General features: G+C 49.9%; 1 protein-coding gene across 2 annotated transcripts in view; it reads left to right on the top strand.

The window, feature by feature from the left end:
* The first annotated feature begins 8881 nt into the window (after positions 1-8881).
* LOC134980534 (potassium channel subfamily K member 16-like) overlaps positions 8882-15977 on the top strand; it is a 63081-nt gene continuing 55985 nt past the window's right edge. The window contains exons 1-2 of one of the 2 annotated variants that reach the window (XM_063947390.1): positions 11056-11144; positions 11347-12050. Coding sequence is in view for 1 of the 2 variants with exons in the window: in XM_063947388.1 (XP_063803458.1) it covers positions 10889-11144 (256 nt within the window). In the remaining variant the exon portion in view is untranslated. Of the gene's footprint in view, positions 11145-11346; positions 12051-15977 lie in introns of both variants that reach the window. The other variant, XM_063947388.1, reaches the window with a different exon arrangement.

A 15977-nucleotide genomic window follows, 5' to 3' on the forward strand; every position in this document is an offset into this window, starting at 1 on the left:
GCTGTATATAGCCGCCGTGCATGCCTGCTGCATTGTACAGCTGTATATAGCCGCCGTGCATCCGCAGCGTACAGCTGTATATAGCCGCCGTGCATGCCGCAGTGTACAGCTGTATATAGCCGCCGTGCATGCCGCAGCGTACAGCTGTATATAGCCGCCGTGCATGCAGCATTGTACAGTTGTATATAGCCGCCATGCCTGCTGCATTGTACAGCTGTATATAGCCGCCGTGCCTGCTGCATTGTACAGCTGTATATAGCCGCCGTGCATGCCGCAGCGTACAGCTGTATATAGCCGCTGTGCATGCCGCAGCGTACAGGTGTATATAGCCGCCGTGCATGCCACAGCGTACAGCTGTATATAGCCGCTGTGCATGCCGCAGCTTACAGCTGTATATAGCCGCCGTGCATCCGCAGCGTACAGCTGTATATAGCCGCCGTGCATGCCGCAGTGTACAGCTGTATATAGCCGCCGTGCATGCCGCAGCGTACAGCTGTATATAGCCGCCGTGCCTGCTGCATTGTACAGCTGTATATAGCCGCCGTGCATGCCACAGCGTACAGCTGTATATAGCCGCTGTGCATGCCGCAGCTTACAGCTGTATATAGCCGCCGTGCATGCCGCAGCTTACAGCTGTATATAGCCGCCGTGCATGCCGCAGCGTACAGCTGTATATAGCCGCCGTGCATGCCGCAGCGTACAGCTGTATATAGCCGTTGTGCATGCCGCAGCGTACAGCTCTATATAGCCGCAGTGCATAAATAAGCGTACAGCTGTATATAGCCGCAGTGCATGCATAAGCGTACAGCTGTATATAGCCGCAGTGCATGCATAAGCGTACAGCTGTATATAGCCGCAGTGCATGCAGAAGCGTACAGCTGATTATAGCCGCCGTGCCTGCTGCATTGTACAGCTGTATATAGCCGCCGTGTATGCCGCAGCGTACAGCTGTATATAGCCGCCGTGCATGCCGCAGCTTACAGCTGTATATAGCCGCCGTGCATGCCGCAGCGTATAGCTGTATATAGCCGCCGTGCATCCGCAGCGTACAGCTGTATATAGCCGCTGTGCATGCCACAGCGTACAGCTGTATATAGCCGTTGTGCATGCCGCAGCGTACAGCTCTATATAGCCGCAGAAGCCTACAGCTGTATATAGCCGCAGTGCATGCAGAAGCGTACAGCTGTATATAGCCGCCGTGCCTGCTGCATTGTACAGCTGTATATAGCCGCCGTGCATGCCGCAGCGTACAGCTGTATATAGCCGCTGTGCATGCCGCAGCTTACAGCTGTATATAGCCGCCGTGCATGCCACAGCGTACAGCTGTATATAGCCGCCGTGCATCCGCAGCGTACAGCTGTATATAGCCGTCGTGCATACCGCAGCGTACAACTGTATATAGCCGTTGTGCATGCCGCAGCGTACAGCTCTATATAGCCTCAGTGCATGCATAAGCGTACAGCTGTATATAGCCGCAGTGCATGCAGAAGCGTACAGCTGTATATAGCCGCCGTGCATGCCGCAGCGTACAGCTGTATATAGCCGCTGTGCATGCCGCAGCGTACAGCTGTATATAGCCGCCGTGCATGCCGCAGCGTACAGCTGTATATAGCCGCCGTGCATGCCGCAGCGTACAGCTGTATATAGCCGCCGTGCATGCCGCAGCGTACAGCTGTATATAGCCGCCGTGCATGCCGCAGCGTACAGCTGTATATAGCCGCCGTGCATGCCGCAGCGTACAGCTGTATATAGCCGCCGTGCATGCCGCAGCGTACAGCTGTATATAGCCGCCGTGCATGCCGCAGCGTACAGCTGTATATAGCCGCCGTGCATGCCGCAGCGTACAGCTGTATATAGCCGCCGTGCATGCAGCATTGTACAGCTGTATATAGCCGCCGTGCATGCCGCAGCGTACAGCTGTATATAGCCGCCGTGCATCCGCAGCGTACAGCTGTATATAGCCGCAGTGCATGCCGCAGCGTACAGCTGTATATAGCCGTTGTGCATGCCGCAGCGTACAGCTGTATATAGCCGCCGTGCATGCCGCAGCGTACAGCTGTATATAGCCGCCGTGCCTGCTGCATTGTACAGCTGTATATAGCCGCCGTGCATGCCGCAGCGTACAGCTGTATATAGCCACCGTGCATGCAGCATTGTACAGCTGTATATAGCCGCCGTGCCTGCTGTATATAGCCGCCGTGCCTGCTGCATTGTACAGCTGTATATAGCCGCCGTGCATGCCGCAGCGTACAGCTGTATATAGCCGCCGTGCATGCCGCAGCTTACAGCTGTATATAGCCGCCGTGCATGCCGCAGCGTACAGCTGTATATAGCCGCCGTGCATCTGCAGCGTACAGCTGTATATAGCCGCCGTGCATGCCGCAGCGTACAGCTGTATATAGCCGCAGTGCATGCAGAAGCGTACAGCTGTATATAGCCGCAGTGCATGCAGAAGCGTACAGCTGTATATAGCCGCAGTGCATGCAAAAGCGTACAGCTGTATATAGCCGCTGTGCCTGCTGCATTGTACAGCTGTATATAGCCGCCGTGCATGCCGCAGCGTACAGCTGTATATAGCCGCCGTGCATGCCGCAGCGTACAGCTGTATATAGCCGCTGTGCATGCTGCAGCGTACAGCTGTATATAGCCGCCGTGCATGCCGCAGCGTACAGCTGTATATAGCCGCCGTGCATGCCGCAGCGTACAGCTGTATATAGCCGCCGTGCATGCCGCAGCGTACAGCTGTATATAGCCGCCGTGCATGCCGCAGCGTACAGCTGTATATAGCCGCCGTGCATGCTGCAGCGTACAGCTGTATATAGCCGCCGTGCATGCCGCAGCGTACAGCTGTATATAGCCGTTGTGCATGCCGCAGCGTACAGCTGTATATAGCCGTTGTGCATGCCGCAGCGTACAGCTGTATATAGCCACAGTGCATGCAGAAGCGTACAGCTGTATATAGCCACAGTGCATGCAGCAGTGTATGGCCACAGTGCACGCAGCATTGTACAGCAGTATATAGCCACAGTGCACGCAGCATTGTACAGCAGTATATAGCCACAGTTCATGCATCATTGTACAGCAGTATATAGCCACAGTGCATGCAGCAGTGTACAACAGAACATATTTAGCCTTGACATACAAAGCATGTGTGCATTATCTAGCCAACATACCTTGTATTTGTCGTTTCATGATGGTGAATTGATTTTAAACATTATCTTTTCAGCAAAACCTGGCGTAAGGTGTTGTGCTTGTCTCCAGCAGTACAGAAGGGAAATAAGGCATAAGGGTGGAGAGGCCGACTTACCGGCGGCACGCCATATTAGCCAACTAATAACTGAGACAAGAATGCATCATTTTGGCAAATAAAATTGGTCACAGCTTTTCTCTATCGTCCTAGTGGATGCTGGGGTTCCTGAAAGGACCATGGGGAATAGCGGCTCCGCAGGAGACAGGGCACAAAAAGTAAAGCTTTTCCAGATCAGGTGGTGTGCACTGGCTCCTCCCCCTATGACCCTCCTCCAGACTCCAGTTAGATTTTTGTGCCCGGCCGAGAAGGGTGCAATCTAGGTGGCTCTCCTAAAGAGCTGCTTAGAGAAAGTTTAGCTTAGGTTTTTTATTTTACAGTGAGTCCTGCTGGCAACAGGATCACTGCAACGAGGGACTGAGGGGAGAAGAAGTGAACTCACCTGCGTGCAGGATGGATTGGCTTCTTGGCTACTGGACATTAGCTCCAGAGGGACGATCACAGGTACAGCCTGGATGGTCACCGGAGCCGCGCCGCCGGCCCCCTTGCAGATGCTGAAGTTAGAAGAGGTCCAGAATCGGCGGCTGAAGACTCTGACAGTCTTCTAAAGGTAGCGCACAGCACTGCAGCTGTGCGCCATTTTCCTCTCAGCACACTTCACACGCTGTCACTGAGGGTGCAGGGCGCTGGGGGGGGGCGCCCTGGGAGGCAAATGTAAACCTATATACTGGCTAAAAATACCTCACATATAGCCCCCAGAGGCTATATGGAGATATTTAACCCCAGCCAAACTTCACTAAAGAGCGGGAGACGAGCCCGCCGTAAAAGGGGCGGGGCCTATCTCCTCAGCACACAGCGCCATTTTTTCTCTCACAGAAAGGCTGGAGAGAAGGCTCCCAGGCTCTCCCCTGCACTGCACTACAGAAACAGGGTTTAAACAGAGAGGGGGGGCACAAATTGGCGATATAAATATATATATAAAGATGCTATTAGGGAGAAACACTTATATAAGGTTGTCCCTATGTAATTATAGCGTTTTTGGTGTGTGCTGGCAAACTCTCCCTCTGTCTCTCCAAAGGGCTAGTGGGGTCCTGTCCTCTGTCAGAGCATTCCAGGTGTGTGTGCTGTGTGTCGGTACGTGTGTGTCGACATGTATGAGGACGATGCTGGAGGAGGCGGAGAAATTGCCTGTAATGGTGATGTCACTCTCTAGGGAGTCGACACCGGAATGGATGGCTTATTTAGGGAATTACGTGAGAATGTCAACACGCTGCAAGGTCGGTTGACGACATGAGACGGCCGACAAACAATTAGTAACGGTCCAGGCGTCTCAGAAACACCGTCAGGGTTTTTTTTATATAAAACGCCCATTTACCTCAGTCGGTCGACACAGACACAGACACGGACACTGAATCCAGTGTCGACGGTGAATAAACAAACGTATTCCTCATTAGGGCCACACGTTAAGGGCAATGAAGGAGCTGTTACATATTTCTGATACTACAAGTACCACAAAAAAGGGTATTATGTGGAAGTGAAAAAACTACCTGTAGTTTTTCCTGAATCAGATAAAATAAAATGAAGTGTGTGATGATGCGTGGGTTTACCCCGATAGCAAATATTGGCGTTATACCTTTTCCCGCCAGAAGTTAGGGCGCGTTGGGAAACACCCATTAGGGTGGATAAGGCGCTCACACGCTTATCAAGTGGCGTTACCGTCTCCATAATACGGCCGCCCTCAAGGAGCCAGCTGATAGGCAGCTGAAAAAAAAAAAAAAAAAATATCCTAAAAAGTATATACACACAGACGGTGGTTATACTGCGACCAGCGATCGCCATCAGCCTGGAGATGCAGTGCTGGGTTGGCTTGGTCGAATTCCCTGACTAAAAATATTTTATTGATATAGAGCATTTAATAGGATGCATTCTATATATATGTATGCGAGATGCACAGAGGGATATTTGCACTCTGGCATCAAGATAAGTGCGTTGTCCATATCTCCCAGAAGATGTCATGGACACGACAGTGGTCAGGTGATACAGATCCCATACGGCACATGGAAGTATTGCCGTATAAAGGGAAGGAGTTATTTGGGGTCGGTCCGTCGGACCTGGGGGCCACGGCCACAGCTGGGAAATCCAACCTTTTTACCCCAAGTTACATCTCAGCAGAAAAAGACACTGTCTTTTCAGCCTCAATCCTTCCGTTCCCATGTGGGCAAGCGGGCAAAAGGCCAGTCATATCTGCCCAGACATAGAGGAAAGGGAAGTAGACTGCAGCAGGCAGCCCCTTCCCAGGAAAAGAAGCCCTCCACCAGTGGGGGGGTAGTCTCAAGAGTCTCAGCGCGCAGTGGGATCACTCGCAAGTTGACCCCTAGATCATACAAGTATTATCCCAGGGGTACAGATTGGAGAGTCGAGACATTTTTTCCTCGCAGGTTCCTGAAGCCTGCTTTACCAACGGCTCCCTCCGACAAGGAGGCAGTATTGAAAAAAAAAAAAAAAAAAAAATTCACAAGCTGTATTTCCAGCAGGTGATAATCAAAGTACCCCTCCTACAACAAGGAAAAGGGTATTAGTCCTCCACACTATATTGTGGTACTGAAGCCAGACGGCTTGGTGAGACATAGTCTAAATCTGAAATCTTTGAACACTTACATAAAAAGGTTCAAATCAAGATGGAGTCACTCAGAGCAGTGATAGAGAACCGGAAAAAAGGGGACTATATGGTGTCCCTGGACATCAAGGATTACTTCCATGTCCAAATTTGCCCTTCTCAACAAGGGTACCTCTGGTTCGTGATACAGAACTGTCAATATCAGTTTCAGACGCTGCCGTTGAATTATCCACGGCACCCCGGGCCTTTACCAAGGTAATGGCCGAAAAGATGATTCTTAAAAGAAGAAAGGCATCTAAATTATCCCTTACTTGGACGATATCCTGAAAGGGACAAGTTTCCAGAGAACAGTTGGAGGTCGGAAAAGAACTATCTAAAGTAGTTCTACGACAGCACGAGTGGATTCTAAATATTCCAAAAATCGCAGCTGTTTTCCGATGATACGTCTGCTGTTCCTAGGAATGATTCTGGGCATAGTCCAGAAAGAGGTATTTCTCCTGGAGGGGAAAGCCAGGGAGTTATCCGACCTAGTCAGAAACCTCCTAAATCCAGGCCAAGTATCAGTGCATCAATGCACAGGAGTCCTGGGAAAAATGGTGGCTTCTTACGAAGCGATTCCATTCGGCAGATCTCACGCAAAAACTTTTCAGGGGGATTTGCTGGACGAATGGTCCGGATCGCATCTTCAGATGCATCAGCGGATAACCCTGTCTCCAAGGACAAGGGTGTCTCTTCTGTGGGGGCTGCAGAGTGCTCATCTTCTAGAGGGCAACACATTCAGCATTCAGGACTGTGTTCTGGTGACCACGGATGCCAGCCTGAGAGGCTGGGGAACAGTCACACAAGGAAGAAATTTCCAAGGAAGTGTGGTCAAGTCTGGAGATTTCTCTCCACATGAATATACTGGAGCTAAGGGCAATTTACGATGCTCTGAGCCTAGGAAGACCTCTGCTTCAAAGTCAACCGGTGCTGATCCAGTAGGACATCATCATGGCAGTCGCCCACGTAAACAGACGGGGCGGCACAAGAAGCAGGAGGGCAATGACAGCAAGGATTCTTCGCTGGGCGAAAGATCATGTGATAACACTGTCAGCAGTGTTCATTCCGGGAGTGGACAACTAGGAAGATTTCCTCAGCATAAATGAATTCCACCCGGAAAAGTGGGAACTTCATCTGGAAGTTTCCACATGTTTGTAAACCGTTGGGAAAGACCAAAGGTGGTTATGATGGCGTCCCACATGAAGCGCCAGGTCTAGAGACCCTCAGGCAATAGCTGGGACGCTCTGGTAACACCGTGGGTGTACCAGTCGGTGTATGTGTTCCCTCCTCTGCCTTTCATACCCAGTGTATGGAGAATGATAGGAAGGAGAGGAGTAAGAACTATACTCGTGGTTCCGGTTTGGGCCAAGAAGAACTTGGTACCCGGAACTTCAAGAGATACTAGAAAGGATCTTGATTCAGCAAGAATCATGTCTGTTCCATGACTTACCGCAGCTGCGTTGACGCCAGGGCGGGTGAACGCCGGATCCTAAGGGAAAAAGGCATTCCGGAAGAGGTCATCCCTACCCTGGTCAGAGCAAGGAAGGAGGTGACCGCACAACATTATCACCGCTTAGTTGAAAATATGTTCCATGGTGTGAGGCCAGGAAGGCTCCACGGAAGAATTTCAACTAGGTTAATTCCTACATTTCCTGCAAGCAGGAGTGTATATGGGTCTCAAATTGGGGTCCATTAAGGTTCAAATTTCGACCGGTCGATTTTCTTCCAGAAAGAAATTGGCTTCAGTTCCTGAAGTCCAGAAGTTGTTAAGGGAGTACTGCATATACAACCCCTTTTTGATGTCTCCAGTGGCACTGGGCGATCTCAACGTAGTTTGGGATTCCTAAAATCACATTGTTTTACACAACTCAAATCTGTGGATTTGATATATCTCACATGGAAAGTGACCATGCTGTTGGTCCTGGCCTCGGCCAGGCGAGTGTCAGAATTGGCGGCTTTATCTCACAAAGCCATATCTGATTGTCCATTCGGACAGAGCAAAGCTGTGGACTCGTCCCCAGTTTCTCCCTAAGGTGGTGTCAGCGTTTCACCTGAACCAGCTTATTGTGGTGCCTGCGGCTACTAGGGACTTGGAGGACTCCAAGTTGCTGGATGTTGTCAGGGCCCTGAAAATATAGTTTCCAGGTCGGCTGGAGTCAGGAAATCTGACTTGCTGTTTATCCTGTATGCACCCAACAAGCTGGGTGCTCCTGCTTCTAAGCAGACTATTGCTCGTTGGATTTGTAGTACAATTCAGCTTGCACATTCTGTGGCAGGCTTGCCACAGCAAAAAATATGTAAATGCCCATTCCACAAGGAAGGTGGGCTCATCTTGGGCGGCTGCCCGAGGGGTCTCGGCATTACAACTCTGCCGAGCAGCTACGTGGTCGGGGGAGAACACGTTTGTAAAATTTTACAAATTTGATACCCTGGCAAAAGAGGACCTGGAGTTCTCTCATTCGGTGCTGCAGAGTCATCCGCACTCTCCCGCCCGTTTGGGAGCTTTGGTATAATCCCCATGGTCCTTTCAGGAACCCCAGCATCCACTAGGACGATAGAGAAAATAAGAATTTACTTACCGATAATTCTATTTCTCGGAGTCCGTAGTGGATGCTGGGCGCCCATCCCAAGTGCGGATTATTCTGCAATACTTGTACATAGTTATTGTTACAAAAATCGGGTTATTGTTGTAGGAAGCCGTCTTTCAGAGGCTCCTTTTGTTATCATACTGTTAACTGGGTTTAGATCACAAGTTGTACGGTGTGATTGGTGTGGCTGGTATGAGTCTTACCCGGGATTCAAAATCCTCCCTTATTGTGTACGCTCGTCCGGGCACAGTACCTAACTGGAGTCTGGAGGAGGGTCATAGGGGGAGGAGCCAGTGCACACCACCTGATCTGGAAAAGCTTTACTTTTTGTGCCCTGTCTCCTGCGGAGCCGCTATTCCCCATGGTCCTTTCAGGAACCCCAGCATCCACTACGGACTCCGAGAAATAGAATTATCGGTAAGTAAATTCTTATTTATTTCATTATAACCCAAACATAACCAATCGCAGGGCAAGGAAAGTGGTGCGCAAGGCTTATGTGAATTTTTACCACCTGGGGCGTGCTCGGCCTAACCATGCCCCCTACTCCGTCTTCTACCTGGGGCGTGTTCGGCCCAACCTTGTAGGCACGCAACACAACTAAGCCCCCTACCGTGTCTTCCACCTGGGGCGTGTCCAGCCCAAATTTATGGCACGTAACACCACCACGACCCCTACATTGGGGGACCAGCTACCATACGCATAACACCCTTCTGCGGCACGCAACCCGTGTGGCCCATGCCGCATTTTGCTGGAACCAGGCGTGCGGCCTGCTAATTGGTGACTTATGCAAGGCATTCAGACAATCCCCACTTACCATGCCTTGCGCACCGCTTCTCCCCGCCACACAAGGTCCTAGTAACCTGAGGACCGAAGCCCCACCCTGCGACACCTACCACTTCCCCTTCTGTGCTCCCACTACGCCTTTGATCATGACCGGACCTGTATCAGATAGGGTCACTCAGTCAGTTCTGTATGACCTCTACACTTCCCTGCAACATCCTTGTACTGAATGGTGCTTCCACTGATGGCATCCTTGCCACCTAAGAGTCAAGGCCCTGTCCCCCAAACTACGAGTGCGACACTTCCTCCAGCATCTCCACTGCTGCCCCTAATTGAACAGTCAATTCATGAGCCTGCCAAGAGCGCTCCCATGCCCTAGTATAGATTATTACATTTGATTCGGATGTCCTTGTAATAACATTGTATAAAACGCTCTTTGGGCCTAATTCAGACCTGATCGGTGCTGTGCATTTTTGCACAGCAGCCGATCAGGTCTGAACTGCACATGCGCCGGAGCATGCCAGACAGCCGACAGCCGTCTCAGCCCTGCGATCGCCTCTGCCTGATTGACAGGCAGAGTTTGCACGCCGTTTAGGGGGCGCGGACCGGGCAAAGCAGGCATTTTGGGGGCGCGGTCCGGGCAACGCAGGCGTGCCCGGACCTTGTGGTGGGCGGGCTGTGGTGGCTGCGTGACGTCGCACACAGCCGCTTCGACCCAGACAGCGACGAGTAGCTCCCTGCCAGCGCGCATGAGTGGCGCAGGGAGGGAGCTACTCTTCAATTACAAAAGTGCTTTTGTACTTGTGTGGGGGGGTCAGGCCTGACATGCGGGGCGTCCCCCCCGCATGTCTGTGTGACTGATCTACATTGCTTGAAAGACTTGCATATCCTCCCTGCTCCACTTATACCCCTTTTACACCAAAGAAATATCCCGGGTTATTGCCGAGTCAATCCGGGTCAGGGCTTGGTGTAAATGGTCTCTAAAAAATACCCCGGGTCCTGTTTTCCGGGTATCCACCCCGGGAAATGCTCAGGGTCGGACCCGGATTCTGTGGCGGTGTAAACGCTCCCAAACCGGATTATTTGACCCGGCTTTTGCAGAGAGAAGCTGATTGGAGCTTCTGTGGCACTGGCAGATGATGTCATCTGTCAGTGCCCCGCAGACAGTGCACATGGAGCATCACAGCAGCGCTCATGCAGTTTATGTAGCCTGCTCCCTTCACTACAGCCACAGCCTGACCTGCATACAGTATCCACAGTCTGCTCACAGCCTGATCTGCACCAAGACACTGCTGACATACCGTGCGAACCAAAGCTTCACCCTCAGCCTGACTCTTTGGCAGCCCCGAATTCTGACCTGCAGCAGCATGCCTGTTTCCTCCAACTGGTCCGATGCAGAGATCCGAGAACTACTGCTAATCAGGTCAGGGGAAGAAATTAAACAGGCTTAAACCATTACGCAAGCAGTTTGCCAAAGTGCACGATCACAACCGTAAAAAAAGCGGTGCTGCAAGGCAGGATTGGGTGCACTATTATCTGTGCTACAGTGCTTTCGGAAGCACAGCGCTTAATAATCCTGTAGCACTGTCCTCCTCAATTGCACCATCTTGCAGCCAAATGGAGAATAGCCAGGAGATACCGATTACACAGACCACCCTACCGTCAACACAGTTGTCACCAGCTACACAGGGCACCCTGCCGTCAACCCAGTTCAGCCCAACATCACCGCTCCTACTTTCTGACGACGGTGGCGAAAATAGTGGGATGGATTCGTCACTGCATTCAGACAGCGTCCAAGCCACAATTGAGGGGGTAGTAGAAGCAAACAATGAGACGGCGCTCCCCAAACAGACCATGCCATTACGCTCTAATAGTAAGTATAAAATGTAAAATAAAATAAAAACACCTATTACACACATTACAATCACCGAAATCTATACGGTATCTGTTGCAGAGTGTCGCTAGCGCGCAGGTGGGAGAAGGCCACAAGCACATGTACGCAAACACTACTGCTATTTTTTTGTATCCTCAGTTCTCAATGTTTAATGTCATTGTTTTGATCCTCCCACTTGCAGTTTACAACGTGCCTGCCAAAAAGAAAAAGCCAAACCGGTCCGAGCAATGTGCTAGAGCGATGACGTCTGTTATATTGGAACATCTGCGTGAATTGGACTCTGAGGTGCAAGCCAAGGAGGATGCCCGCATGGAGAAATATTTGGACGCTGAGAGGCAAAATCAGCAGGCATTTATATCGCAATGAATGTCTATGCAGGAGAGACAAATGTCCTTTTTTGAACGCACATTTGCTCGTGCTTTCATGCAGCCAATACAGCATTTCCAACAGCCTCCTGTCTACTTCGAAAACACATATGACCATTACACTAGGAGGCCAAACTACTACTAGCACCCAACCAAACCAAGAGTCACCAGAATATAGAGGTGCCAATTTCACTAGCATTACTACTAGCGCACAACAAAACCTAGAGTCACCAGAATATTCTGTGTACAGGAATTTGTCATAAATGTGCCTATTCTAAAATATGTTTTATATTGTTCCACTCTGTTTTATACTGTGGCCTAGGATCTCATACTTTTATGGGCACACAAATTTTATAGCTGCCCAGTTTTTTGAAAAGTTCAGTATTTTTTTACATTAAAAATTGTCGTGTGCAAGGATATGCTACTTCTAGCTGCCAACATGATGCTGTTCACTCTCGGTGCAGGTTGCTGATCAGGACGAGGACATCATTTTATGTTGATTTGGGCCTAATTGTAGATGGTATGTATTGCATATAATGTGATATTTGGTGCTTATACATAAAAATATGTCCTCCTCATAATCGGCATCCTGCACTTTTGCTTTATACTGTGGCCTAGGGGATCTCGTCCTTTTATGGCCACACAAATTTTATACCTGGTCAGTTTTGCCAGTATTTAATGTTGTATGTTCTTTACAATTTGTCCAACCCATAATGTAACCTACACTTACCTCACAGAATATCAGGGAATGTCATATCAGTGATGGCTAACCTTGACACTCCAGCTGTTGTTGAACGACACATCCCAGCATGCCCTGCTACAGTTTTGCTATTTGGCCTTGCTATAACTGATGCAGGGCATGCTGGGATGTGTCGTTCAACAACAGCTGGAGTGTCAAGGTTAGCCATCACTGGTATGTGTGTGTGTGTGTGTGTGTATATATGTATGTATATATATATATAGAGAGAGAGATTTATGTAAACAAAACAAAGACCTATTCTACATCATAAACCTAAAAACTTGTTATGGAGAATGTTTTTGTTGTCTTTTCATTTAAACCATTGAGGGAAGTGCTGCAATGGTGGCCCGAATTAGTTCCGCACTGTAGTCATGTGCCCCATCATTAACAGCTGCATCACTTGCATCATTATCTGCTGCATCACTTGCAATGCCCTCCGCCTCTGTGTCCGGCACATTCCACTCACTCTGGAAGGAAGTGGTCCTTTTGGAGCTTACAGATGTTATGCTAAATGCAGCAGGTTGCTACTACATTTGGCATTAATTGTAGGTCCACATCATTCCTCTTCATGAGGCAGCGCCAACGTCCTTTTAAACGATCAAAAGCGTTTTCCACTACCATCCGAGCAGAACTTAGGGTGTGGGTGTAGCTGACCTTTTCTGGGGACAACTCTACATGTTGGGTGTAACCTTTCATCAGCCAATGTTGTAAGGGGTATGCCACATCGCCAATGATGTGGCCTGGTATCTCAACCTCATCTACGATCACCGATTTCTATTAAAAATTAGATTTTCAGTATTAATGCAGAGAAGACATAAGTGTACTCACATTGGGGTCATGCAGATGAGCAAAATGTCACCTGGAAATCACTGCAGATTATTTGTGTGGGGATATCAGAGGAGATAAAGTCAATGTTTACAATATATTTTCTCTATCGTCCTAGTGGATGCTGGGGTTCCTGAAAGGACCATGGGGAATAGCGGCTCCGCAGGAGACAGGGCACAAAAAGTAAAGCTTTTCCAGATCAGGTGGTGTGCACTGGCTCCTCCCCCTATGACCCTCCTCCAGACTCCAGTTAGATTTTTGTGCCCGGCCGAGAAGGGTGCAATCTAGGTGGCTCTCCTAAAGAGCTGCTTAGAAAAAGTTTAGCTAGGTTTTTTATTTTACAGTGATTCCTGCTGGCAACAGGATCACTGCAGCGAGGGACTGAGGGGAGAAGGAGTCAACTCACCTGCGTGCAGGATGGATTGGCTTCTTGGCTACTGGACATCAAGCTCCAGAGGGACGATCACAGGTACAGCCTGGATGGTCACCGGAGCCGCGCCGCCGGCCCCCTTGCAGATGCTGAAGTCAGAAGAGGTCCAGAATCGGCGGCTGAAGACTCCTGCAGTCTTCTAAAGGTAGCGCACAGCACTGCAGCTGTGCGCCATTTTCCTCTCAGCACACTTCACACGGCAGTCACTGAGGGTGCAGGGCGCTGGGAGGGGGGCGCCCTGGGAGGCAAATGTAACCTATATAAAGGCTAAAAATACCTCACATATAGCCCCCAGAGGCTATATGGAGATATTTAACCCCTGCCTGATTTCTCTAAATAGCGGGAGACGAGCCCGCCAGAAAAGGGGCGGGGCCTATCTCCTCAGCACACGGCGCCATTTCCTCTCACAGCTCCGCTGGTCAGGACGGCTCCCAAGTCTCTCCCCTGCACTGCACTACAGAAACAGGGTAAAACAGAGAGGGGGGGCAAATTTATGGCGATATTTTGATATAACAAAGCAGCTATAAGGGAGCACTTATTATAAGGCTATCCCTGATATATATATATAGCGCTTTTGGTGTGTGCTGGCAAACTCTCCCTCTGTCTCCCCAAAGGGCTAGTGGGTCCTGTCTTCGTTAGGAGCATTCCCTGTGTGTCTGCTGTGTGTCGGTACGTGTGTGTCGACATGTATGAGGACGATATTGGCGTGGAGGCGGAGCAATTGCCAAATATGAGGATGTCACCCCCTAGGGAGTCGACACCAGAATGGATGCCTTTATTTATGGAACTACGGGATAGTGTCAACACGCTAAAGCAGTCGTTTGACGACATGAGACGGCCGGACAATCAATTAGTGCCTGTCCAGGCGACTCAAACACCGTCAGGGGCTGTGAAACGCCCTTTGCCTCAGTCGGTCGACACAGACCCAGACACAGGCGATGACTCCAGTGGTGACGGTGACGAATCAACCGTATTTTCCAGTAGGGCCACACGTTATATGATTTTGGCAATGAAGGAGGCGTTACATTTAGCTGATACTACAGGTACCACTAAACAGGGTATTATGTGGGGTGTGAAAAAACTACCTATAGTTTTTCCTGAATCAGAAGAATTAAATGACGTGTGTAATGAAGCGTGGGTTGCCCCTGATAAAAAGCTGATAATTTCAAAGAAATTATTGGCATTATACCCTTTCCCGCCAGAGGTTAGGGAGCGCTGGGAAACACCTCCTAGGGTGGACAAGGCGCTAACACGCTTATCTAAACAAGTGGCGTTACCCTCTCCTGAGACGGCCGCACTTAAAGATCCATCAGATAGGAGAATGGAAAATATCCAAAAAAGTATATACACACATGCAGGTGTTATACTACGACCAGCTATAGCGACTGCCTGGATGTGCAGTGCTGGGGTAGTTTGGTCAGAGTCCCTGATTGAAAATATTGATACCCTGGACAGGGACAATATTTTACTGTCGTTAGAACAAATAAAGGATGCATTTCTTTATATGCGTGATGCACAGAGGGATATCTGCACACTGGCATCACGGGTAAGTGCTATGTCCATTTCGGCCAGAAGAACTTTATGGACGCGACAGTGGACAGGCGATGCGGACTCAAAACGGCATATGGAAGTTTTGCAGTATAAAGGGGAGGAGTTATTTGGAGTCGGTCTATCAGATTTGGTGGCCACGGCTACAGCCGGGAAATCCACCTTTCTACCTCAAGTCACTCCCCAACAGAAAAAGGCACCGACCTTTCAACCGCAGCCCTTTCGTTCCTTTAAAAATAAGAGAGCAAAGGGCTATTCATATCTGCCACGAGGCAGAGGTCGAGGGAAGAGACAGCAACAGGCAGCTCCTTCCCAGGAACAGAAGCCCTCCCCGGCTTCTACAAAAGCCTCAGCATGACGCTGGGGCTTCTCAAGCGGACTCGGGGACGGTGGGGGGTCGTCTCAAAAATTACAGCGCGCAGTGGGCTTACTCGCAAGTAGATCCCTGGATCCTGCAGATAATATCTCAGGGGTACAGGTTGGAATTAGAGACAGATCCACCTCGCCGTTTCCTGAAGTCTGCTTTACCAACGTCCCCCTCCGAAAGGGAGACGGTTTTGGAAGCCATTCACAAGCTGTACTCTCAGCAGGTGATAGTCAAGGTACCTCTTCTACAACAAGGGAAGGGGTATTATTCCACTCTTTTTGTGGTACCGAAGCCGGATGGCTCGGTAAGGCCTATTCTAAATCTGAAGTCCTTGAACCTGTACATAAAGAAGTTCAAGTTCAAGATGGAGTCACTCAGAGCAGTGATAGCGAACCTGGAAGAGGGGGACTTTATGGTATCCTTGGACATCAAGGATGCGTATCTCCACGTTCCAATTTACCCCTCACACCAGGGGTACCTCAGGTTCGTTGTACAAAACTGTCACTATCAGTTTCAGACGCTGCCGTTCGGATTGTCC

The sequence above is a fragment of the Pseudophryne corroboree genome, chromosome 12 (genome assembly GCF_028390025.1).
Source record: "Pseudophryne corroboree isolate aPseCor3 chromosome 12, aPseCor3.hap2, whole genome shotgun sequence".
NCBI classification, from domain to species: Eukaryota; Metazoa; Chordata; class Amphibia; order Anura; family Myobatrachidae; genus Pseudophryne; species Pseudophryne corroboree.